The 27,177-nt window shown below is 39.5% G+C and overlaps 1 protein-coding gene across 1 annotated transcript in view; it reads left to right on the top strand.

Annotated features, from left to right (window-relative positions):
• Positions 1-27,177, top strand: part of MDN1 (midasin AAA ATPase 1) — a 188,262-nt gene that overhangs the window by 102,157 nt on the left and 58,928 nt on the right. Inside the window, exons 37-56 of the mRNA XM_023205283.2 lie at positions 488-610; positions 3,018-3,215; positions 4,804-4,911; positions 5,274-5,462; positions 8,352-8,441; positions 8,854-9,117; positions 9,242-9,503; positions 10,619-10,778; positions 11,670-11,786; positions 12,695-12,903; positions 13,835-13,983; positions 14,345-14,556; positions 14,875-15,095; positions 16,334-16,447; positions 18,503-18,635; positions 19,658-19,773; positions 20,929-21,062; positions 25,069-25,226; positions 25,452-25,572; positions 26,905-27,115. Of these exons, the coding sequence (XP_023061051.2) occupies positions 488-610; positions 3,018-3,215; positions 4,804-4,911; positions 5,274-5,462; positions 8,352-8,441; positions 8,854-9,117; positions 9,242-9,503; positions 10,619-10,778; positions 11,670-11,786; positions 12,695-12,903; positions 13,835-13,983; positions 14,345-14,556; positions 14,875-15,095; positions 16,334-16,447; positions 18,503-18,635; positions 19,658-19,773; positions 20,929-21,062; positions 25,069-25,226; positions 25,452-25,572; positions 26,905-27,115 (3,289 nt within the window). The remainder of the gene's footprint in view (positions 1-487; positions 611-3,017; positions 3,216-4,803; positions 4,912-5,273; positions 5,463-8,351; positions 8,442-8,853; positions 9,118-9,241; positions 9,504-10,618; positions 10,779-11,669; positions 11,787-12,694; positions 12,904-13,834; positions 13,984-14,344; positions 14,557-14,874; positions 15,096-16,333; positions 16,448-18,502; positions 18,636-19,657; positions 19,774-20,928; positions 21,063-25,068; positions 25,227-25,451; positions 25,573-26,904; positions 27,116-27,177) is intronic.

Below are 27,177 nucleotides of genomic sequence, written 5' to 3' on the forward strand. Positions count from 1 at the left end.
TCTCTCTGGATGCTTTATTCTAATTCTCTTTTGAGAGAGAATTATCCACTTTGGTATTTATTGTAATATAACCCCACTTAATTTTTTGCTTAAATTTTTTTAAAAAAGTAGTAGAAATAAAATGACTTTTAACAATCTAAGGAAAATAGGGTGCAGATGACAAATCGAGAATCCTTTGGAATGGAGTTTTGCTTTCTTTTTTTTTTTTTAAGCCTGTCAGTTAAATTCCAAGTACAGCCAGTGTTGAGAACTGTTAATCTAGAGCACCAGCTCAAATTGATTAATATATGGAGCATGTTGGGAAAGTTCTTGGGGCATGTTTGGGCTCCTGGTAAAGAGGGCTGGGATTGGTTAGTTCTGTCTTGGGTGTAGAAAGGAAGAGTAGTGATGCCAGCCCAAAGTATTTATCATTTCAGATTTAGGGTGTTAGAATCTAGTTGATTTTTAAAGTAATATTGGCTTTTCTCCATTTCTTCCCCTTTCAAAGGACATCACAGACCTGTTTGGAGCAGATCTCCCTGTTGAAGGTGGCAAGGGAGGAGAGTTTGCCTGGCGTGATGGCCCCTTACTGGCAGCTTTGAAGGCAGGCCATTGGGTGGTGTTGGATGAGGTGAGGAGCCTGTTTGTCATGCTCAAGATGGTGATCATGTGTGTGAGGAGTAGTCATCCTTTCACAGCTCCATTTCACAATCCATTTCTCAGTGGAAGATCCTGCTGATGACTTTTCTCTAATGAAAAGATCCTCTGTAGTTTCCTTTAAGAATAAGGAAGGTCACTTGGCAGAATACACAAAAAGAGACTCTTGTACATAAAACCTACAAACTCTCCCACTGGTTAAAGTTATTCTTCAGAGGAAAACTGCATCGTCACTAGTTTAGTTTCTGACAGGCTTGCTGTTTTTGCATTTATTTTAGAGGCATTTTACAAGTAGTGTCAACCACTTCATGTTTTATTAGTGCACCAGAGAGACTAAGAAAAGACATACAAAATGACCTACCAAAATGAGGAAACGATCAGTTATATGTGCCTATTGGGTAAATTTTCAGAAGAAAGAGCAGAGCATGAGACATGATAAATACTGAATCTCTGACAGCTAGAAATATGGAGCTGGATCAGTTTGGGGTATACAATATTCAGGAAAAGGCTAGAAGTATTTGTGGAGCTGAAATGATTAGAGTGATGTACATGTCACAGGTGAGACTTTGGACACAGGTTGCAACAGGTCCCCCAGGCTCAGATTCCTGGGTCCAGTCATCAGAGAGGGTGCTGCAGGGCTTCTGTCTGCTGAGCTGCTTTCTGCCTTTTATTCTTGGGATAACAAGGAAAGGGAATTTTTTCCTTTTTTCAGATTTTTTTTTTAAAACAAGTTGTCTGATGGAATATATATTAGCCAGGAAAAGAGACAGCCTAGTTTTAAAGCTGAAGGCTACTGACCACTTAGTATTTAGTGGAATTACGTATTTAGTGGAATTGCGTATTTAGTGGAATTGCATTCAGGGACTACAAGACATTCTAGATTTATAAACACACTTAACAGCGGCCTTCTGTTTGGGAATATACAGAGCTGTTTGTGCTTTGTGGTGCATATGTAAACATGACACTTGAAATTCTAATATAGTATGCTCTGATTTTTGTCTATTTGCATTTTATTAACTTGTATTTTCCCAATCTCCTTTTTCTATGTTACCAACAAACCACACATGCTTTCCATCCCTGAGCTCTGGGCTGCTCATCTGGAGACCTACATTCAGCTCTTTTCATCCTGGCCCAAGAGCCCCTTGTAATTGTTCTTGTTTACAAAATTGGTGGAAATCAGCTGTATTGACTCCTTTTATATCCTGACTTTGAAACCTGTTGGATATTTTGTTCAGTGTTTGAGATGGGAAAGTATTTAAAAAGTTAGCAAACCTTATCTATTCTCTACAATTAGTGTTACACATCTTTTTCTTTTTTTTTTCTTTTCTTTTCTTTCTTTTTTTTTTTTGGGGCAGAGTCTCGGTCTGCCGCCCAGGCTGGAGTGCAGTGGTGGGTTCTCAGCTCACTGTAACCTCCTCCTCCCAGGTCCACGTGAATCGTGAATCTCCTGCCTCAGCCACTCGGGTAACTGGGATTACAGGCGTGTGCCACAATGCCTAAATTTTGTATTTTTAGTAGAGACAGGGTTTCGCCATGTTGGCCCGGCTGGTCTTGAACTCCTGGCCTTAAGTGATCCACCTTCCTTGGCCTTCTAAAGTGCTGGGATTACAAGCGTGAGCCACCATGCCTGGCTAATTTGTGTTACACATCTTAAAAACTCAGATTGTGAAAATGAAATATCTGTGTACTGGCAAGGTTTTCTGCAAGTAATTACTTACAGAGTAGGTTAATATAGGTACATATAATTGATAGTTTAACTTTTGAGAAGATTTTTTACTTTAAAATGTAATTTGAGCATTTATTCAGTTTAAAGATTATTGACGTGTGTGTGTGTGTGTATCTATGTAAGATACCAGCCAAAATCTCTTTAACATACCTGGGAAATAAAGAATAATAGAATTGGACCAGGTACAGTGGCTCATGCCTGTAATTCTAACATTGGGAAACAAAGGATGGAGAATTACTTGAGCCCAGGAGTTTGAGACCATCCTGGACAACACAGCGAGACCTTGGCTCTACCAAAAAAAAAAAAAAAAAAGAATTAACTGGGTGTGGTGGTGCACACCTGTGGCCACAGCTATGCAGCGGGCTGAGGTGGAGGATCTCTTGAGCCCTGGAGGTGGAGGTTGCAGTGAGCTGTGATTGTGCCACTGCACTTCCAACCTGGGTGACAGAGTGAAATCCTGTCTCAAAAACAAAATAATAGAATGAAGACAAACCAACTCATAACTCAGCCTAAAATATAGAAGATTATCAATATTGTTTGAAATTCCCTTTCTGAAGATAACTCTAGCTTTTTTTGCTGCATATTATTCCCCTGCTTTTTGTTTCAGTTGTACAACATATTTGAGACAAATATATGTACTTTCTTCTTTAAATAGCTTAACCTGGCTTCTCAGTCTGTATTGGAAGGACTCAATGCTTGTTTTGACCACCGAGGAGAAATCTATGTACCTGAGTTAGGAATGAGCTTTCAAGTGCAGCATGAAAAGACGAAGATTTTTGGGTGTCAGAATCCCTTTAGACAAGGAGGTGGGAGGAAAGGCTTGCCCAGGTCTTTCCTTAACAGATTCACTCAGGTAAGATTTGCTGTTGCCAAAGAGACCAAATATAGACTGTGAGGGGATAAGACTACTATTATGAAGCCTTTAAGGATGTTCACTATGAGAATTAGAGAGGATCGGCTTAACGATCCTCTTTCTTGTCCTTACATGATCAATATTAATGTGACTGATTCCCATCATTGCTTCTGTCCTTCATCTTTTGCCCCAGAAGATTGGATGTGTTATCAGCTGGAAGAAAGTAAGGTCCACAGCCTCTTCAGGATTCTGTTACTGCACTCTGGGATGAAGTCCAATCTTGGACCTTTTCAGTTGTCCCTCTGATCTACTGAAATATATAAGAAAAATTTTTACTGAAAATAATGCATTTTAACTAAAGAAAAGTAAGAAGGAACAGAAAACTACCATGAAGAATAAAAATCCACTGTTCCCCATTCAGTCATTATTAGCATTTTGGTATCTTATGCCTTTATTCTTACTTGCAGAGGGTTACATGTGTATGTGTATGCTTACTTGTTTTAACATAAGTTTTTCAGAGTTTGGCCAATCCAGAGGTTTGGAAATGCCTCCAGATTTCTTTAGTGTCACTGTCCCTTATGATTAAGAATTGGCTGAGTGTCTTTTAAGAATGTTTTATTGGCTGGGCGTGGTGGCTTATGCCTGTAATCCCAGCAGTTTGGGAGGCCAAGGCAGGTGGATCACCTGAGGTCAAGAGTTCGAGACCAGCCTGGCCAATATGGCAAAACCCCATCTCTATTAAAAATACAAAAATTAGCCGGGTGTGGTGGTGAGTGCCTGTAATCCCAGCTACTCGGGAGGCTGAGGCAGCAGAATCGCTTGAACCTGGGAGATGGAGGTTGCAGTGAGCTGAGATCGTGCCATTGTACTCCAGCCTTGGCAACAGAACGAGACTCCATCTCAACAAAGGAAGAAGAATGTTTTACTGAGAAAACTTTCAAACATACGGAAAAGTTTGATGACTTTTATAGTGAATACTCATATCTACCACCCAGATTTAAAAGCATTTTACATTATACATAGGAAATTTTTAAGAACATCTATCTTTTTTTTTTTTTTTTTTTTTTGAGATGGAGTCTTGCTCTGTCACCCAGGCTGGAGTGCAGTGGCGTGATCTCTGCTCGCTGCAGTCTCCTCCTCCCAGGAGCAAGCTATTCTCCTGCCTCAGCCTCCTGAGTAGCCGAGACCACAGGTGCATGCCACTGTGCCCAGCTAATTTTTGTATTTTTAGTGAAGACAGGGTTTCGTTGTTCCAGTTGGGATGATCTCGATCTCTTGACCTCATGATCCGCCCGCCTTGGCCTCCCAAAGTGCTGAGACTACAGGTGTGAGCCACCCCACTGGGCCTCTTTTTTTCTTTAATTCACTAGAATTCTAGACCTTAAAAGCAAAACCTCTACTCTGCTGTATTTAGAAGATTTTGTGATTCTTTATTCTCAAAACACAAAAAAGAAATTTCTATAACTGAAAATTATCTTTCTCATGTATTGTTATTTGGTGTTAAAGATTTTACATAATAAGACATGGAGTCATTTCTAGTGTTAAAGAGAAACAGAGGCATTTCTTCATGTTATTTTTGGATTTCTAGGTCTTCGTTGATCCTCTTACAGTAATTGACATGGAGTTCATTGCCAGTACTTTGTTTCCAGCCATTGAGAAAAATATTGTTAAGAAAATGGTTGCTTTCAATAACCAAGTAAGTACCTACATGTATTAGTTTCTTTTTTTTCTGACTGTATTTGAACAAGCATTTTTTCAACATAGGATTCTACCAAATTATCAGGATCTCTAAATGAAATTACTTTGAATTCTACAGGTTTCTAGTGGAAGGCACACTACATAGTGGAGGCATCCAGTAATTCATTTCTGTTGTGACTACCAGTGTTAATGCTTAGAGGATATGCCAGGCATTTGGAAGTCTTGAGAAAGAGGCATCCGAATCAAGCCTGTTAATTTTTGTTTCAGATTACGTATGCTTTTGTAGTACATTCTTAGTACTTAATGCAGTGCCTAGTAGCAGGCAGGGCATGTTTCCCAATCAGGATGTTTTCTTTCTAGATTGATCATGAAGTGACTGTTGAGAAGAAGTGGGGGCAAAAAGGAGGACCCTGGGAATTCAACCTCCGGGATCTTTTCCGCTGGTGTCAGTTGATGCTGGTTGACCAGTCCCCTGGGTGTTATGATCCTGGTCAGCATGTGTTTTTGGTCTATGGTGAAAGAATGAGAACCGAAGAAGACAAAAAAAAGGTGAGTTTCACACTTGGTGTTTGTATTTCTTTCCATCTGAAAGTTGATTTCCTGTGGGTGAGAAAGGACATGCGGACATGCTCACACGAATAGCAAGTCTTTTTTTTTTTTTTTTTTTTTGAGACTGAGTTTCACTCTTGTTGCCCAGGCTGGAGTGCAATGGTGCAATCTTGGCTTGCTGCAACTTTGCCTCCCAGGTTCAAGTGATTCTCCTGCCTTAGCCTCCCAAGTAGCTGGGATTACAGGCATGAGCCACCAGGTCCAGCTAATTTTTTTTGTATTTAGTAGAAACGGGGTTTCATTATGTTGGTCAGGCAGGTCTCTACTCCTGAACTCAAGTGATCCACCCGCCTCAGCTTCCCAAAGTGCTGGGATTACAGGCATGAGCCACCACGCCCAGCTAGCAAGCCTGTTAAAGCTGCTTCAAAATTTAAAAGTTAAAAGAACAGACTAAACGTTCTCCTACCTTGGAGTCTCGCTATTAGAGTACCTTGCTTTAGAGGAAATAATTTGCTTATCTATCCAAATCCCCATGATCACAAACCTTAAAGCAGTATTGCCCTCCAGTAATAAAGAACTAAGTCTTCATCATCTTTACAAGCAATGTGAGAAGCAGGAGGAGGCAGACAGGTGATACTCAGTAGAAGAGGAAGGTTTTCTGTTTTGTTTTGTTTTTAACTAAATGTCAAATTACAAAGCATTTTATCTGGAAAATGTAATCATGTAAAGGAAGAAGATTCTGCGTTTAAGTGAAAATAAAAATACCTGTTTGTAAAACTAGAATTCCCACTGTAAGGAATTGTAATAATGTGTGCATTTTAGTTTGTGGTATGTAAGATTCTGTCTCGCTGAATGTGCACAATAGCTGTAGGCAGGAGGTGCTGTCATGGCATCTTAAAGGTGAAGATCCAAGGCTTAAAGTTATGGAGTGTCACAGGTAGCAGAGCCAGCTTTCCAGTTTAGGCCCTCTCCAGTTTGTCTGCTGTTTCCTTCTAGTAAATTTCACTGTTTGAAAATAAAGGAATAGATACATAGATGCCTGCACTAGAAGCAGTAACCTCCTTGTTGAAATGTGAAGATGTGGCTGGCCCATAGCACACATGACTTTCACAGCCCTTTCATTCTGCTACCCATTCTGTTTGTTCTTATTTTTTTGAGGCAAGGTCTCACTTTGTTGTCTAGGCTGGAATGCAGTGGTACAATGCCGGCTCAATGGAGCCTAGACCTCCTAGGCTCAAGGGATCCTCCCACCCCAGCCCACTGATAAGCTGGGACTATAGGCACATGCCACCACGGCCTGGCTAATTTGTTTTTACTTTTAATAGAGATGTGGTCTTGCCTTGTTGTCCAGACTGGTCTCATACTCCTGGACTCAAGCAATCTTGCTGCCTTAGTCTCCCAAAGTGCTGTGATTACAAGTGGAGTGAGCCACTGTTCCCAGCCACCCAGATCTTCTTTAGTGAGGTATTCAGAAACTAATTACACATAACTCATTTATCATATGTAGGTAACTTTCAATCATTCAATTAGGAGAAAGTCTTAGTAGTTTTTAATAGCTTTATTGATATATAATTCACATAATCAGCTAGTATTTTAATTTCTTCATCCACTTATTATAGTATATTATGACCAAAACATGTGCCAGTTGTTGAATGATTGATTCATCAGGTGCTGGGTCACTGTGGTATGTGGAAGTTTTCCATCACTCTTCCGATTCAGGGTTATTGTAATGGACCTTATAGGTGTTTTCTAGCGGGGGAGACAAGGTCAAGAAAAATAATATCATAGAAGGATAAAGTCTGTAAAAGCTAGAAGAGTTCAGTTGAATTGAATTTTGCTTTTATAAAGCTAAACTGCAAAGCTAGACTGGGAATTTTCTTTGAGACAGAGTCTTGCTCTGTCACCCAGGCTAGAGTACAATGGCGTGATCTTGGCTCACTACAACCTGAGTTCAAGTGATCCTCCTACCTCAGCCTCCCCAGTAGCAATATTTGTAATTTTAACCCTCTGGTAGAACATCAGGGGTTGGAGGTTATATGCTTTAGTGTGGAACATGAGGTCATACATCACCTGGACTCATAGGTAGGTGACAGGAACACTTTCCTATGCTGCTTTTAGTCTTACAGTCCATTGTTTGACACTGATTATTATTTTATCTATATTATTTTTATTTTCTAACTTCATTGCAGTATTCAATTATATGAGTATTGATGCTTTTTAGAAATACTATTTTGTATGCTTTTTTTTTTTTCTGGCTCTAATTTTCCCTACTTTTATGGGCTAAATTAATGTTTTTTATATACCTCTATTCCCCTCCACCATTACTCTTAGATTTTTTAGAGATCCAAAATCAAAGAGAGTTAACGGAACATTTTCTAATAGCATTAACTGCTAACGAAAGGATAACAATGTAAGTAATTGGTTAGAGGAATAAATTTGGTTTTCGTATCTACATAAATGTTTGGAGGTATAACATGTTTTTGGAGGCTGACTGGCTTAGATTTAAAATCGGTCACTAACCATGGGCAAATTCTGTAACTCTTGTGAGTGCTGTTATCTATATAAAATGGACATTTTTTGTCTTTTTTGTCTCTAGATTTTGATATTACAGCATCCATGGCTTCAGTTTAATTTATGGTGCATTCTCACTGGAATCTCAGATAGTTTGGAATATGACTGCTATGTTCTCAATCTCAAATTTACTTTCATTCCAAAGAATTAAATAAATGCATTTGATCCTTTTTATAAGAGAAAATTCAAAAGGATACGGGAATTGTGGCCAGTGTTTTTAGAATGGTGACTCTTATCACTGTGCTTGTTTTCTAGCAAGTTTGCCTAAGAATTAGGTGGAGTGATTTGTGTTTTTATTGCATTGTCTTCTTCCTTTAGGTCATTACTGTGTTCAAGGATGTGTTTGGTTCAAATTCCAACCCATACATGGGAACCAGACTATTTCGTATCACTCCCTATGATGTTCAGGTAAGGAGACTAGAATAATCCTTTATCCTTTGACTTTTTTTTTTTTTTTTTTGAGACGGAGTCTTGCTCTGTTGCCCAGGCTGGGGTGCAGTGGCCGGATCTCAGCTCACTGCAAGCTCCGCCTCCCGGGTTTACGTCATTCTCCTGCCTCAGCCTCCCGAGTAGCTGGGACTACAGGCACCTGCCACCTCGCCCGGCTAGTTTTTTGTATTTTTTAGTAGAGAGGGGTTTTCACCGTGTTAGCCAGGATGGTCTTGATCTCCTGACCTCGTGATCTGCCCGTCTCGGCCTCCCAAAGTGCTGGGATTACAGGCTTGAGCCACGGCGCCCGGCCCTTTGACTTTTTTTTAATGGTTTCTTCTGCCCCCACTACTAGGCACGCTCATGAAATCTCACTGGCATGTCTTTTCAGTTGGGCTACTCGGTCCTTTCCCGTGGGAGCTGTGTTCCTCACCCGTCCCGCCATCCCCTGTTGCTCCTGCACCAGTCATTCCAGCCCCTGGAGTCAATCATGAAGTGTGTGCAAATGAGCTGGATGGTCATCCTGGTCGGGCCAGCCTCTGTGGGCAAGACCAGCCTGGTCCAGCTTCTGGCACACCTTACTGGCCACACATTAAAGATCATGGCTATGAACAGTGCAATGGATACTACTGAGCTGCTGGGTGGATTTGAGCAGGTAATCAGTCTGCCTTCATATTTTTTGTGATCTGACTGAGGGTCTTCTGAGTTGGTGGTGACCAACTCTGACCATAGGGTATTCTCTGACCCTATGATGAGTTCATGTCCTCTGGAAATTACAGGTTGATCTTACACGACCTTGGAGGCAGCTGCTAGAGAAGATGGAGGGTACTGTAAGGGCACTGTTAAGGGATAGCCTCCTTATCAGTGCTGATGATGCAGAAGTAGTGCTGCGAGCCTGGAGTCATTTCCTTCTGACATATAAGCCTAAGTGTCTTGGAGAAGGTGGTAAAGCTATCACGATGGAGATTGTCAACAAACTGGAAGCAGTGTTATTGCTTATGCAGCGACTCAACAATAAAATCAACTCATACTCGAAGGCAGGTATGTATATTGGATCTCTGTATCAGGCACTTATCATTGCTTATATTGTGTCCATTTACATGTAACAGATTTACAAATGTTTTGTATTAATTTAATAATTATTAACGATCAGAACTTGTGGGAAAGTTTGGCCTAGAAAGTAAAATGAAGCTGAGGTATTCAGAATAGTTGATCATGAAAAATCAAATTGGAAAAAAATTGGTTACCATGCTTTGTGGTTTATTTTGTGTGTAATCACCTATAATGATAAAACAGCATGTAAAACTTATATTGTTATCGGCTATTTTTTTACTCAGTAATTTCTCAGGAAATAGAGCATTTTAAACTGAAGAATAGGAATCTGAATTCATGGGATGTGTTTATTCATTTGTGTGGAGATGGAGGAAATACATCATTCTGTATGCCATTCAATTAACATGGAAACTTATCTGATTTTGTGGTGCCACTTTCAGAGTGGTGGTGAGCATGCTCTTAGGGAGGATTCACCCTAAAGGCCCATAGCTTGTGTCTGTCACTATGCTTGTCTTTCTTTATTTCCAAAGCCTGCTTGTAACTGATTACAAAGTGTTGATTCCTTATGGCTGAAGAAATCAGACATCCCACTTCTAGGCCAGCAAACGTTTTATCTGTGGCGGTGGGCCACTCATTTACTCACTCTTCATTGTTGATCCGTCATTTCTCACTTTAAGCCTGCCATTTGAACTTGAAATCCTTTACTCATTCACTCTAATTATAAAAGATATCTGATGGAGTCATGTGTCATGTATTTTTAAATGGGTATTGTAAAACTCATTATTGAGTTAAGAATTTCTGTTGTAAACACTATACTGAATATATGTACTTTTAATCACCATGACAACACTGCATTATAGGAAGGATTATCTACATCTAATAGATGAGGATGTGAGTGTTCATGTGAGTGTAGGCAAGTAGAAATTATTTTCTGTCTTAAACTTTCCTATCTGTGTATAAACAGAAGCAAAACATTCTTCTATTTATTCTATTATGAAATCTTAAAGACCTTGGCTAGAAGTATCAAGCTTCCTTTTCATAAACTTAATTCTTGGTTTGAAGTTAAGTGCTGTGGATGGTGATTCTTCCTTATGACATTTCAGAGTTTGCCAAACTTGTTGAAGAGTTCCGAAGCTTTGGTGTGAAGCTTACACAGTCAGCCAGTGGCCGTAGCCATGGCACATTTGAATGGGTTGACAGCATGTTGGTTCAGGCCCTGAAGTCTGGAGACTGGCTTCTGATGGACAATGTTAACTTCTGCAAGTAAGAACCTTATGCCTAATCATCAGTGGTCCAGCTTGAAATTTGGGATATGCTCGTCAAAGTAGAAACCCAGATAGAAGTGCTGGTATTTTGAAGATACTATTTTTCTTAATTATGTAGGCACCCTCAGCCATAGTCTATAGACTTCTCCCTATGGTGAACAGTTGTAGTTTGTCATCAGATAGCTGTAAGATTTCAGCTCTGTATGATAACTTTGAGCTGAACCAAAGGCTAACAAAATTGGATTACTTCTGGCAATGTCCTTTGAGTTAGGCCTTTTAATTTAATATCAGAAGTCTTTTGTTAGGGTTTCTTTAATGCATTGTTTTCTCATGCAGAGTCTGACACAGGGCAGGCATTTATTAAATGGCCATCAGTGACGCAGCGATTCAACCACGTATCATTCTTGATCTTACAGTAAGGCAAAGGATAAGTATGAAACTATTAACATAGAAGTTAACCATTAACAAGAAGTGTTAACATAGAAGCTACTACAAGTTAGATGATGGCTATTTCTTCATGGAGCATTTATCTGAATGTTACAAATTGAAATCCAGCCACCTTAAATGGATTTGATAATGTGGAGGGATGGGGGGCAGGAAAGGAAAAAGTGAAAAGGTTATAGTACAAGGAACTTTTCAGTATCTTTAATTTCATTTATTCAAAAATATCTTATGTTTTCCTGTGTATAAGGCCCTGGGCTATGTGCCTAGGGAAGTGAGAAGGGAAATCAATGGGGAATCTACTTTGGAGAGATCACTGTTGTATCTAGGTGAATGATTGTGCCAAAAGGAAATGTGAGTCAAAAGCATTTGGAGCCCCGTGCATGGAAGGAAAGAAGAGTCAATGCAGCATGTTAACCTATCCACCATCTGAATTCTGTCTCTGCAGCCCATCAGTGTTGGATCGTTTGAATGCTTTGCTTGAACCTGGAGGTGTCCTCACTATTAGTGAGAGAGGAATGATAGATGGATCCACTCCCACGATAACACCAAATCCCAATTTCAGGTATTTATAGCTCTTACATTTCTGCCTCAGAATCTGACAGCCTCAGTAGCAGAGGTAGATGTTCAGTAGGACTTCCTTCTATATTTTATTTATAAACTGAATCATGGGGAAGTTCACCCATTTATTAATTCACTTAACAAATGCTTACTGAGGCTTTACTATTTGCCAGGCACTGCTGGGCTGTGGGAACATAGCATAAACAAGAGGAGCAAGGTCCTTGCCTTGCATTGGTGACAAAGGTGGGAAGCAGAGATACCAGTCACAATCCTTTTGCAGTAATTTAGGCAACACATCACAGTGGCTTAGATGAGGGTGGTCCAATGAGTTGATTTGCTGATGGACATGTGGGTTGAGAAAAGAAGAATCAAGGATGACACCTATGTTTTTGGCTTGCGTAACTGGGTAAATGGGGTTGCCATTCATTGAGAAAGGGTTGCCATTCATTGGTGAAGGAGCAGGTTTAGTTTGGGGAGAGTCTACAGGGAATCAGCTGTTTACTTTCAGACATAAATGAGAGGTGTCAGATAACTAGATGAAGATGTTGATGGACATTCAATATATGAAGCCAGTTGTTTCAGGAGACTACACTTGCTTCCTGTTCTGCTGTCTGTAGGTTGAGTTAAAATAATGAATTAGTACAGCCTACTTTGGGGAATACCTGAAGGTTAAATTTTTAGAGTTCTCAATACTAAAGGTACACTGGATATATATCATACACAGTTCCTTAGGAAATTGTTTTAGAGAAAATCTTTTGCTATATTGATGCATACTAGAAATAAAAGATCCTTGATGTGAATTCTGTGACAATGAGCCACATAGGATTTGCCCTCACTGACTGATGCTGAGCTACACCTTTGGTTGCACTGGGATTTAAAATAGTTTTTTTCTTTGAATTGCTATTTTTCTAGACTTTTCCTCTCGATGGATCCTGTCCATGGAGATATATCCCGAGCTATGAGGAATCGTGGACTCGAAATCTACATTTCAGGGGAAGGGGATGTGAGCACCCCAGACAACCTGGATTTGAAAGTTCTGCTGCACAGCCTTGGATTGGTGGGGAACAGTGTATGTGACATCCTCTTGGCTCTACACACACAGACCCGGAGCACTGTTGTAGGTGAGGTGCTTGACTTTTGGGCCTTTGCAGAGTTTTAGTCTTCAAGAAATTTATGTTACTCCATTGGACTGCTAGTCAAAGATTTCTTACATTTAATGTATATAGAAATTATCAGGAAAACTTGTTAAAAATGTGGATTTCCAGACACCCCAAGAGATTGGGTTTAGCAGGGCAGGGCGAGGCACAGGAATCAATATCTGAAAGACGCTTCCTATGTCATTCTGATGCGAGTAAGCAGAGGCTAACCCTTGAGTAATTCTGCTTTACGCACTGAGGTTTATGAAGTTTACCCATCATTTCTCCAGGATCATCAACAGCCTCTTGAAGTTGGAATAAAGAGGAAACTGAGTTATTTAAAGCAGACAGGTGTTACTTTTTCTAAATGTTCAATTACATAAAAAGGAGCGAGATAATAAATGCAGTATTGCTTGTTGGTTAACTACTCTGTGTTGGGTTCCATGCAGATTGTTTATTTAATCTTTACATTAGTTCTGCAAGGCATATGTTTTCATGTTCCAGATAAGACTCAGAGTTTGAGTAATTTATCAGTTAATAGTAACAGCTGGAATTTGCAAATGGGTCTGTTGGATTTCAAATCCCATGGTCTTTTATGAGGTTACACTCAACTTGCCACCTTCATTGTGTGTCAGCATTAGATTAAGGATATATGTGACCAGGCTTTATCACATCTATAAATGAGTCCTTCATGATAAACTGCAGACAACCAGGGAGAAACAGGGGAGATAGGAATACAAAGGTTCCTATGGGTCCATTGTGCCCTCGGGGGCTCTAGAGTCTACCTAGAAGGTTTTGTAAAGTAAGTATTTGGGTGGGGTTGAGTGGAATGAGGTTTGATAGGAGGACAGAATTTATCCATTTTCATTGGAGATTTTAAAGACTATTGTTTATAGATGGCAATTTTTTTTAATAGGTTCTCCAACATCTTCTGTATCAACTCTAATCCGGACAGCCATACTAATTGTCCAGTACCTGCAACGAGGGCTGAGTTTAGACAGAGCCTTTTCTGAAGCATGCTGGGAAGTATATGTCTGTTCCCAGCATTCACCAGCAAACCGGAAGGTACTATGAAGTATTGCAGAATGTTTCTAAGTTGTAATACCCTACATTATCCAGTACAAGGAAATTTTAAAGGTGGCAACCCAGTGACCTGAGAGAGTTGACCACCGCAGTTTGCTTTAATAGAGATCTAGTATCCAGGTACTTCTCTGGAAAATAGCTTGACTATAAATATTCCTTTTTTTTTTTTTTTTTTTTAAACAACATGTAATCAGGAAAAGTAGAATTTAACTTGTGTTTTTCATTGAAGAGTGTATTACAGGTTGTTGTGAGGTGGTCACATGGAATATTATTACTTTGCTGTTTTTTGGCGAATATCACTTTTATGTTGGTACCACTGTATTGTGTTTTTGTCTCCTACCAGCTTGTACAGGCTTTACTAGAGAAACATGTTTCTTCTCTGCGAGCACATGAATCCTGGGGAGACTCCATTCTTGGCATGGGACTGTGGCCAGATTCTGTGCCCTCAGCTCTCTTTGCTACTGAAGATTCTCACCTGTCTACAGTCCGAAGTGATGGACAGATCTTAGCATATTGTCTCAACAGGATGAGTATGAAAACCAGCAGCTGGACAAGGTCAGTGGAGCCTTCAGCCTGTGTCTCTGGTTTCTTGACTGGTTTTTGTTTTTGCTGGAAATGGTCAGGACACAATGTATTTAACTGGAGCATTCTGTGGCCATTTATTATGCAGCTATCATAGTTTTATTGTTCATTGTAATACCACTCACTATTTATTATTTACTAGGTATGTTTTACCTTTCTTCCTCTGTGGAAGACTCACCTTTTCTCTCTTACCTTTGATCCAATATTTGTGAAAGGGCTTTTCTGAGTTTTTTGGAATGTGAAATAAAAGGTTATTCTAGTACTGAGTTTGTTCATTCAAATGAATTTCAGGAGTCAGCCTCTTACCTTGCAAGACTTAGAGAAAATTATGCAGTCCTCCAACCCTGAGAACCTGAAATTCAATGCAGTTGAAGTGAATACTTACTGGATCGACGAACCAGATGTTTTGGCCATGGCTGTTAAATTGCTCATAGAAAGAGCAACCAATCAGGATTGGATGCTCAGAGTTAAATGGCTTTATCATTTAGCCAAGAATATACCGCAGGGGCTTGGTGAGTAGAACAGCTTAATTTGTCCAGTGATGTGATTTATATACATTTATGCTATTTAAGTGCCTCAGCAGCTGTGTTAATCTGTGACTACACTGTTAAAATTACAGTTGGGAGATCTCCTAGGAAAAAATTCGTGGCCTAGCATTACTGTTGAGGAGCAAGTCTGCCTGTAGATGTGTCACAAGATAAACTTTTGTTTCCATGTTATCCTTTAGCATTTCAGGACATATTCACCTTCCTAACAAATTCAAAAGGAAAGCATACTGTATTATTTTACTTTTTAGTTTTGAACATCTGCTTTTTGTGCTGTACTGCTGCTGCAGAACCATTCTATCTGGGAAAGGTATTATTTTTGATAAATGCATTTCTTCTAAAAATATGTTAAGATTCTAATCTTATTTTAGTTCCAGTGTTCCATGTTGTCCCACTTGGAGTTGTCCCTTGGTATCTGTGGGGGATTGATACGAGGACTCTCCCTCCCCCACCCACCCAGGGACACTAACATACGTGGGCGCTAAGGCCCCTTATATGAAATGGGATAGTATTTTCATATACCCTACACACATCCCTCTGTATGCATTAAATCATCTCTGGATTACTTAACCATACCTAATACAATGTAAATGCTATGTAAATAGTTGTAGTATGTTGTTTTAAAACATATTATTTTTGTTGTATTTTTATTTTTTGTTTTTTTAAATTTTTGAATATTTTTGATCTGTAGTTGGTTGAATTCCACAGATGTGGAACCCTTAGATATGGAGAGCCACCTGTACTTTCTTTGTAGTTCTTTCATTTTAAGAGAGGACAAAGCAACAATAACAACATTGCTTGAATTGTAAAGTGTGGAACATGGAATTTGTTGATGGAGATTAAGTAATTGAGTTTACATGAGCCTTTCTACTTCATGAGAATTTGTCAGTAAACCAATGGATATTTATAATATTTTGTAACACATGTGGTCATCTGTTTAAATATGTGTAGAGAATTTTTATAAATATTTTTGTCTCTGTTATCCTATATGATAGCCAGTAGCCAGCCACAGAGAGCGACTAAAATGTAAATGTAGATTTAAAAAAATCAAAAATCCAGTCCTTTAGTTGCACTGGCCACATTTCAAGTCCTCATATATAACTAGTGGTTATTCTATGCAGCTATAGAACATTTTCATCTCTGCAGAACGTTCAGTTGGATAGCACTGCTTTAGAGTCTAACACTGGTTTCTCCTTCCTCCACAGAGTCCATACAGATTCATTTGGAAGCCAGTGCTGCATCTCTCAGGAATTTTTACTCACATTCCCTCTCAGGTGCAGTCAGTAATGTTTTCAAAATATTACAACCAAATACGACAGGTATGCACTTTTGATTTCTAGCTCTCAGCACTGTTTTGGAAACTTATCTTTTGAGTTTATGGGGAAAAGATCTTACCTCTTAGAGGTCTCAACATAACAGTAGTTTTTAGAAGACTCATGATATGCAGAAGCAAATTTTCCCTCTTTTTTTTTTGAAACTACCTTTTTTTTTTTCCCCTCAATGGGACAGGGTGTCACTAAGTTGCCCTGGCCTCAAATGATCCTCTTGCTTTGGCCTCCCAAAGTGCTGGGACTAGAGGCTTGAGCCACCATGCCTGGCCTGAAACTATCCATTTATCTTCCAGCTTCTGAAGGAGGCTGATGATATGCCATGGAGTGAAAAGAATCTAGCAGTTGGAACACTGGGCTGTGGTACCAACTCTGCCACAAACTGGCTTGGTAGATTTTTGGCTTATCATTTACTGTTTCTGCCTGTGTTTAGAAACTAGGGGAATTAAGCTCTTATTTCTCTGAGGTCCCTTCCACCCTTAACTTTGTGTTGTCTACCAGTATTGTTAGTAGGAAGGGTTTCAAACCACGAGATATTTGACTTAAAAGAAAGTTAAACGGGGTCATTTAATTTAAGAAAATATGAAACTTTAATGATAGATGCGGTGCCTTGTACCTGTGGTCCAGCTACTTGGGAGGTTGAGATAGGAGGATTGCTTAAGTCCAGGAGTTTGAGGCTGCAGTGAGCTGTGATAGTGCCACTGACTGCATTCCAGCCTGGGCTACAGAGCCAGACCGTGTCTCTGAGAAAGCTTTGATGACAAAGTTATAAAACCATAGTGATGACAGAAATAGACATCTAAGATATCTGATCAAAGGAAGTATTCAAGATTTATTTTTTTAAAATAAGGAATGAGAGAATAAACATTTCCTAGAACAGTGTAATATTAACTTGATTGACACAAGCATTAATTAGGAAAATGGGCATTTTCACAACACCAGATTTAAAATTTTCTACCTCCATCTTCATTTGATGTTGATCAAAATATGCCACTGGCCATTTGGTTTAGAAAAAAATAATGCATGATGCTTTTGTGCTAAATAATTCCTGTATGTGCACTAAAGATCATGGAGTGAATGGGAAGAAATCAAACAATAGAGAAAAATACTTTGCTAGTCAAGTTGTGGCTGAACTAAGTCATGGCTTTCCACTATGAGAGGATTGTAACTTTTACAAACACAGTTCTACAGTAGCAGCTTTCATTTTCAGCAGGCATCACTTGTCTGTTGGAACACAGACATTAACTCTAACTGTCCTTTTCAGTTTTGTAACCTTTTTATCTTACTAAGCGTTGGAATATGGGTTCCCTCCTTAATGTACCTGCTATTCACAGTATGTCCTGGGTAGTCTGGGTACTCTACTATATGGTGGATGATTTTAAAACTTAAAGTGCTCCACTGAACCGTCCTGCCAGCCACCTTCAACTTAATGTTACCCTTTTTGTGTCTTGCCTCCCTTCCTTGGGTTTTCACAACTTCTGGAGAGTGTCAGTCTCCTCCTGCTGCTTCACGGAAGTTGTGTCAGATGTGAGCCAGAGGATTGTGGGGCAGCAGCCGCCACAGCAGCAAGCACACTCTGATTATAGAGAAATTGTTTTTAAGTTTAAGAAAATTGCCTTGTTTTCTTAATGAAAACAGATAGGTGTATTCATTCGTTTTCTGCCATGTACGTAATTTTTTTTTTTTTTTTGAGCTAATGGTGTGACCACTGTGTAATTTAGCCCATGGATTAGTGTGATATCAGGAAGTGAATTCATTGGTTGGAATGTTGTGTTCTAGTAGGGATTACCTTTATATCCTGCATTGGGATGAACTTTCAGTGCATATAGATACTTTGCATTTGGAAAAGGAAGAGTGTAAAAGCTATTAAACCCTGCTGTTCTAGTATTATGGGATGAAACTCATGGTGTTTACTGGTTCAGCCTCTTCCCCATCAGGATTCAATGTGCTCAAAGTAAAGCAATGAAAATATTCAACTGAAGCTTCCCAGGCAAGGAATTTAACTCCAATATTTCTGATTTTTGTTTTGTTCTGTTTTTAAACTAGATGAATTTGTGATCCCTCTGGACCCCCGATGGAATATGCAGGCTCTGGACATGATTAGAAATTTGATGGACTTTGACCCACAAACGGACCAGCCTGACCAGCTCTTTGCCCTTTTAGAATCAGCTGCAAACAAGTAAGTGCAACCTGCTGCTCTGGGCACTGTTTGCCTCGCTGGTGCTGGCTTCTCAGATTAAACCTTTCCTAAGAATCTGTCAAACAGCTTATGTGTGTTGAATTTTGTGAACCTGAGAAATTGTGGGGTGTTGGACATGATTGCCTTTATCGTATGATAATCATATTTCTACTGTTTTCTGTTTTTGTTTTGCTTTTGAGACAGGGTCTAGCTCTGTCACTGAGGCTGGAGTGCAGTGGCATAATCTTGGATCACTGCAACTTCTGCCTCCTGGGCTTAAGTCATCCTCCCACCTCAGCCTCCCAAGTAGCTGGGAGTACAGGTACACACCACCACCACACCTGGCTAATTTTTGTACTTTTTTGTAGAGACGAGGTTTTGCCATGTTGCCCAGACTGGTCTTCTGAGCTCAAGTGATCCACCTGCCTCATTCTCCCAAAGTGCCGGGATTATAGGTGTGAGCCACTGTGCCCAGCCTGGTTTTTGTTTAATTCCTAGCACCTCCTCCCATTTTCACCTACTTGTTTTTACTTGTCTCTTCCTCAGCCATCTCTCTGTCCACATCATTTCCTGTCCTCAAATGTTGGAGACATAATAACACCTCCATACTTAGGTACACACTCACATATGAATTTACGTAATTTTTAAAGTGAATCCACAAGTATAGTGTGTACCTCAGAGGTTGCCTTGATAGCTACCAGCCCCTACTCCGCTACTCCCCCAACTCTTCCATTTCTACCATGGCCACTTTGAAGAGTTCACAGTGCAGTTTGTCAGATCGTGGCAGACCGAGGCCTGACAGTCTGCCTAGACCCAGCTTTCTCCATCCATCGATTTTCTTTCCCTTCACCTTAGTAGTTGCCACTTTCATCTCCATCTCTTTAGTGCAAGATTTGCAGATGCAGGAGAGGAATGGCAGGATGAAGGACCCTGATGTTCCAAATGTTCCAGCAGATAGAGGATATGATTGAAAATGTTATTAACCGATAACTATTTGTTATGTTTTTTGAATCTCATTCCAGGACAATCATATATCTTGATCGGGAAAAACGGGTTTTTACTGAAGCAAATTTGGTTTCTGTTGGTAGCAAAAAGCTAAGAGATAGTGTTTTGAGAATGTCCTTTGAATTCCATCAAGGTAAGAACATTTACCTTTTGTGTTCTCTAATTAAGTATCTGATTGCATAATGTTGCTGAAGTTGAGGCATATTCAGCATCTACTGCTGTTTACTGGTTTCTTTTAATCTGCCGGCCTGATTTTAAACATGTCCCCTTACACAATAGTAATGGCTAACATTTACTCAGCACTTACTTTGTGCCAGGTGCTTAGCTAAATGCTTTTTGTGTGTCCTTGATCTCATCTACTTTTTATAGCCACCTGTGATATACGTCCCTATGTTATTAGTGAGGACAGGGAGACACGGAGATGCTCAAGATCACATCTTCAGCAAGTAACAGAGCCACTTGAAAACTAGGTCTGTTGGCTGAAAAAGTGCATATTCATAAGCATTTATTGTAGAAGGGAGCATTTCTCCCATCTTTATTTTTTGTTAATTGAAAAGATAGTTGTGCATGTTGGAAAAAATTCCAACTATTAAAGTATAAAAATTGAAAAAGTTCATCTTTACATCAGCTACTGTTAGTAATAGTTTCATTTATATTTTCTCATATCTATTGGTGTTAACTATCCATCTAAACATATGTACTTAGTTTTCATTTTATACTTAAATACTTGTAAAAAATATACATTTTTTTCTTTATAATCTGCATTTTTCAGTGAGACATTGTTTACATCTGTAGGTATACATGCCTCAGTTGCCAAGTTTAAGAATACAGATTGAACATCCCTAATATGAAAATTTGAAATCTGAAATGCTCCAAAATTGGAAACTTTTTGAGCACTGACATGATGCCTCAAATGGAAAATTTTATACCTGACCTCATATGATGAGCCATGGTCAAAATGCAGTCCAAACTTTGTTTCATGCATAAAATTATTTAAAATATTGTAAAATAGAAAGTTTGTACTGTGTATATCCCCAAGATATCTCATTATGTATATGCAAAGATTCCAAAATCAAAAAAAAATTCAAAATCTGAAAGACTTCTGATTTTCTAAGCATTTCAGATAAGAGACACACAACCTGTAGTAGGCGAAGAATTTGCTTTTGCTCTTTCACAATTGACCTTTGTACTGGGAATAACATTTAAGTTGTAGATTACAAGTTATTTGGAAAATGTCCAGAGATTATTTTAAATCTGATGAAATGTTCTCATTTATGTTGACTCTCAGATCCAGAGAGCTATCACACTCTGCCCCATGAAATTGTGGTCAATCTTGCTGCTTTTTTTGAACTTTGTGATGCACTAGTCCTGCTCTGGGTACAGTCCTCCCAGGGAATGGTGTCTGATGCCATTGTGTATAAGGTAAGGAACTGCACCTTGTTTTATTTTAAACAACAAAATTTATGTTTCTTGGTATAAAGATTCTTAGGACTAAGACTAAGTTCAGTGTTGATATATGCCCAATGTTATTCAAGAAATTTATTCTTAACAGTTTTAAATATACCTATATACATATTTAAAATCTATTGGGGTATAATTTACATATTATAAACTGCATGTATTTGAAGTGTGTAAGTTTTGACATGTATACACCTGTGAAACCATTATCACAGTCAAGATGATGAACATATCCATCACCCCGAAAAGTTTCCTCATTCCCTTTTTGTATTTTCTTCTTTCCTGCTCCTACCCACAACCAGGTAGCCGTTGATCTACTCTCTGTTACTGTGGATCAGTTGTATTTTCTATAGGTGGAATTATGCAGTATATATATGTTTTTGTTTATCTTCCTTCATGCAGCATTGTGATTTGGAGATGCATCCATGTGGTTTCATGTATCAGTCGTTCATTCCTCTTTATTGCTGAGTAGTATTCCATTCCATGGATCTACTACCGTTTTTTATTTGTTCACCTGTGTTAGATTGTAACAGTTATTTTTTAATCCACTTAAGTCCTCTTAGACATTATTGTTACATGTGGGTTAAATGGAGTTTTTAATCCAGATTATTCTAGTAAGTCTAGTAAAGTAGAGCAGCCAGTCTTAAACTTTTTGATCTCTGCCTCTGTACTCTTAAAGGTTCTCAAAAACCCCAAAGATGTTACATCTGTCCGTTTTTACGTATTAAGAACTAAATCTGAAAAATATTAAAAAACCCATAAATTTGCTTAAAAATACAGTAGCAAAGAATTTCATGTTAACATGAATAACTTATTTTCAATAAAAAATAGCAATTTCTAAAATAAAAATTGAGAAATGGAACTGTTTTACATTCCTGCAAGTCTCTGTATGTCTGGCTTGTGAGAAGATGGATTCTTGTAGTATGTTGTTTGGGATAAAGTTTATGAAGAAAAACTGGCCTCCTATAGTTAGGAGATTGGAAAGGGGAGGGGTATTTTAGTAACCATTTCATATAATTTCAAATATTTTTATTTGATGGCACACCAAAAACGACAAATAGTTTTGTAAGGGTTATTAGCAATGGAGAATCTGAGCAAATAATCAGTGAACTTCTCGTGTTAAAATTCACTGGCCACGGTCAGGTGTGGTGGCTCACACCTGTAACCCCAGCACTTTGGGAGGCTGAGGCAGGCAAATCACGAGGTCAGGAGATCGAGACCATCCTGGCTAACATGGTGAAACCCCGTCTCTACTAAAAATACAAAAAATTAGCCAGGCATGGTGGCGGGCACCTGTAGTCCCAGCTACTCAGGAGGCAGGAGAATTGCTTGAACTCAGGAGGCAGAGGTTGCAGTGAGTTGAGATTGTGCATTGTATTCCAGCCTGGGGGACAGAGCAATACTCTGTCTAAAAAAAAAAAAAATCATTGGCCTAGTTTGCACCTTGGATGGACTTTGACCCTGCATTAGTTTACAGCACATGCATTGGTAACTTGGAAAATATTGTTCACTGAGTTGGTACATTTCATTCTTCAATATAAATAAATAAAAAGTCATGCTTGTGAAAAATCACAAATCTCATCAGAAAAATCGTTATCAGGAAGTCATCAAACTCTGTTTTCCAGTTTTTTTTTTTTTTTTGTGACAGAGTCTTGCTCTGTCCGCCATGCTGGAATGCAATGGCATGATCTCAGCTCATTGCCCACCTCTGCCTCCTAGGTTCAAGCGATTCTCCTGCCTCAGTCTCCTGAGTAGCTGGGACTACAGACACACACCACCACATCTGGGTAATTTTTGTATTTTCAGTGAAGACGGGATTTCACCATGTTGATCAGGCTGGTCTTGAACTCCTGACCTCAGGTGATCCACCCGTGTCAGCCTCCGTAAATGCTTGGATTATAGGCGTGATCCATCGTTCCTGGCCAGTTTTCCAGAATGCTAAGTTTTGCTTAAAAGCTCAAATTTTATCATGGCAACATATATTCTCAATCGTTTTTTTGAGACGGAGTTTCACTCTTGCCCAGGCTGGAGTGCAGTGGTGCGATCTTGGCTCACTGCAACCTCCACCTGCTGGTTTCAAGTGATTCGCCTGCTTCAGCCTCCTGAGTAGCTGGGATTACAGGCTCGTGCCACCACGCTCAGCTAATTTTTTGTGTTTTTAGTGGAGAGAGGGTTTCACCATGTTGACCAGGCTGGTCTGGATCTCCTTACCTCAGATGATCCGCCTGCCTCAGCCTCCTAAAATGCTAGCATTACAGGCGTGAACCACCGCGCCTGGCCTCTCAATTGTTTTTCTTGAAGTGACAGGTTCACATCATTGATTTTCAATGCAGTGTCTGTCAGATAGTCATAATTTGCCTGTCAGTCCTTCTGTTTTTGTACCGTTAGTGTAAATGTCATCATAGTGAAAATGACAAATAACATGATGTTATGAAAATAGTTTTGACTTCATGGAACCACTGTAGGAAATCACCAATCTAGAAACAATGTTACTGTAAAACTACATTATTCAAAGAGCCATGTTGGAGACTCGTATTACGTGATTTGCATTGCAACCCTGTATTAAACAAAACCGTATGGTATTGTCTAAGGATAGACATTTAGACCAATAAAACAAAATAGAGGATTCACAGATAGACCCCACCCCCCTTCCACACATATGGTCAGTTATTTTTGTTTTGTTTTGTTGTTAAATATGCAAAGGTAATTTAATGACAAAAAATGGTCTATTCAGTAAAGGGTGATGGAAGAATTAGATGTCCATATAAAGTAAAATGAGCCTGGTTGGGCACGGCGGCTCATGTGTGTAATCCTAAGTACTTTGGGAGGCCAAGGTGGGTGGATCACCGGAGGTCAGAAGTTCGAGACCAGGCTGGCTAACATGGTGAAACCCCGTCTCTACTAAAAATACAAAAAAATTAGCTGGGTATGGTGGCAGGCGCCTGTAATCCCAGCTACTTGGGTGACTGAGGCAGGAGAATGACTTGAACCTGGGAGGCGGAGGTTCCAGTGAGCTGAGATTGTGCCACTGTGCTCCAGCCTGGGCAACGGAGCAAGATGCTATCTTTAAAAAAAAAAAAAAAAAAGCCTTTACCCCTACCTCACATTGTATGTAGTTACCTCAACATGGATGAAACCTTTAAAAATAGAACTGACACTATGAACTGGCTAAAAGAAAACATAGAAGATCTTTACAATCTAAGTATAGGCAAAGATTTTTTAGGATTCTTTCTAAATGAAAAAAAAATTGATTAATTGATTTCATCAAAATTTAAAACTTCTATTCTTCATAGATACCTTTATGACCGTACTGTGAGGAAATGAATATACTGGGAAAAACTGCTAACAAAACACATAAATTCTATAAACTATAATACAACCCAGTTTTTAAAATGAGCAAGACATCTGAATAGAGTATCTTCTCGGAAGTTATATGAATGACCAGTAAGAAGTTTAAAAATTGCAGTGTCATCAGTTATCAAAGAAAAGTAACTTGAAACCACAGTGAGGTGTACCATCCACCAGAATATAATTAAAATTAAAACTAAAGTTAAAATCATTAACAGCAAGTATTGGCAAAGAAATGGAACAACTGAAACTCTTCTGCACTTCTGGTCAGAGTACAAAATGGTACAGCTGCTTTGGAATACAGTTAGTAGTTTCTTATAAAATGACCTATACTTTGACCCAACAATTCCATTTTGTCTAATAACTTATGCTATAACTAAGCATAAATACTAAGAGAAAAGATTTTAGCCTCCTCTGTCTGCCTTAATGTTCCTACCTATATTCCAGTCCAGTCTTAGACTTTTCATGTATGCAAGTTGAGCATTAATTAGCAATTATAGTCTATGTTGTATGTCTTTTCCCAGGAGATGCTGGTGAGCAGTCTTGGTTCACTTTGTTTTTATATTTTCTTCTTTTTTTAGTCTTTCCTCATGCCATCTTATCTAAGAGATTTTGTTTTTAGATCTTAGGTTCTCTGCGGTGGCGGGACCGGTTTTGGACTGTAGCCGACACAGTAAAAGTAGATGCCCCAGGTCTGGCCCTTCTTGCACTCCATTGGCACTGGGTTTTAAAACATCTGGTCCACCAGATCCCCCAACTTCTGATGAATTATGAAGACAAGTAAGATTCATATTTAGAGTAATAATGTCAATGATTACAGACAGATGATGTTAAGGATAAGATTTGGAACCAAAACTGCTTCTTCTTCCTTTATTTTGGTTTATTCCCTTGGCATATTGGTAAATGTACAACTAAAAAAAAAAAAAAGGAAAGTATTAATGGCTTTTCTTACTGTGTAGCGTTTCCCCCTTTCTTTATTTCCCCTCTGCCCTTGTTCTCCTTTAGATACTACAAAGAAGTTCAGACTGTCTCAGAACATATTCAGAATTGTCTGGGGAGCCAGACTGGTGGCTTTGCTGGTGTAAAGAAGTTGCAGAAGTTCCTGGGACGACCGTTTCCTTTTAAGGTACACCTGGAAGCATTTAGTAAATAAAAAGGAATTGACTACTTCTTTTGAAGTCCTTCTGGAACTTGGGAACTGACCCTGTATAAGATTAATCCTTGTCTTCAAAGCATAACTCTTACAGTTTTCCCTTGGCATCTGGGGGTGATTGATTCCAGGATTCTCCTTGGATACAGACATCCAGGAAAGCCGAAGACTCTTACATAAAATGGCGTTGCATGTGTATATAACTTATGTATACTTTATATTATCTCTGAATTACAGTACCTCATACAATGTAAGTGCTGTGTAAATAGTGATTATACTGGATTGCTTAGGTAATAATGACAAGATAAAAAAGTCCTTACGTGTTCAGTACAGATGCAACCATCCATTTTTCCCCCTGAATGATTTTCTTTTTTTTTTTTTTTTTTGAGACGGAGTCTGGCTCTGTGGCCCAGGCTGGAGTGCAGTGGCCGGATCTGAGCTCACTGCAAGCTCTGCCTCCTGGGTTTATGCCATTTTCCTGCCTCAGCCTCCCGAGTAGCTGGGACTACAGGTGCCCACCACCTCGCCTGGCTAGTTTTTTTGGATTTTTTTTTAGTAGAGACGGGGTTTCACCGAGTTAGCCAGGATGGTCTCAATCTCCGGACCTCGTGATCCGCCCGTCTCGGCCTCCCAAAGTGCTGGGATTACAGGCTTGAGCCACCGCGCCCGGCCTGTTTTTCTTTTTTCTGAGACGTAGTCTCACTCTGTAGCCCAGGCTGGAGTGCAGTGGCGCGATCTCGGCTCACTGCATGCTCCGCCTCCCGGGTTCACGCCACTCTCCTGCCTCAGCCTTCTGAGTAGCTGGGACCACAGGCGCCCACCACCACGACTGGCTAATTTTTTGTATTTTTTTTTAGTAGAGATGGGGTTTCACTGTGTTAGTCAAGATGGTAGTCAGGATGGTCTCTATCTCCTGACCTCGTGATCCGCGCGCCTTGGCCTCCCAGAGTGCTGGGATTACAGACGTGAACCACCGCAGCCTGCCTCCCCCTGAATATTTTCGACCCACGATTGGTTGAATTGATGCGGAACCTGCAGATAACAAGAGGGCAGGCTCTATCCCATGAATCCCGTTTAGTAATTTGCTACATATTATCATCTTACTTATTCCTGAGACCCTTAAGGCTGGGTAGACAGTTAATTTTATTACTACTGTAAAATCTCTTGACAGCAACAGGAATAAACAAGTCCTTTGTTTTCTGGAAACATTAAGAATATATCATAAATTTATTCTGAGACCTGTATAGGCTACTAAAGAAAACCACATTTGTGTTCTATAGTATGCTCTTGTGGGTTTTGTTGTTTCAGGACAAGCTGGTGGTGGAGTGTTTTTCACAACTGAAGGTCCTTAACAAAGTCCTTGCCATCAGGGAGCAGATGCCTGCCCTTGGGGAGAGTGGATGGCAGGAAGACTTTAATCGTCTCCAAGTGGTTGCTTCTCAATGGACATTAAAGAAAAGTCTCCTGCAAGCCTGGGGATTGATCCTCAGAGCTAATATTTTGGAAGATGTCAACCTAGGTAAAATATTCTAGCACTTGGCTAGCTGACAGATGCTCTGAAAATATCCTCTTGCTGGTAGC

The sequence above is a fragment of the Piliocolobus tephrosceles genome, chromosome 5 (assembly GCF_002776525.5).
Source record: "Piliocolobus tephrosceles isolate RC106 chromosome 5, ASM277652v3, whole genome shotgun sequence".
In the NCBI taxonomy this organism is placed as follows: domain Eukaryota; kingdom Metazoa; phylum Chordata; class Mammalia; order Primates; family Cercopithecidae; genus Piliocolobus; species Piliocolobus tephrosceles.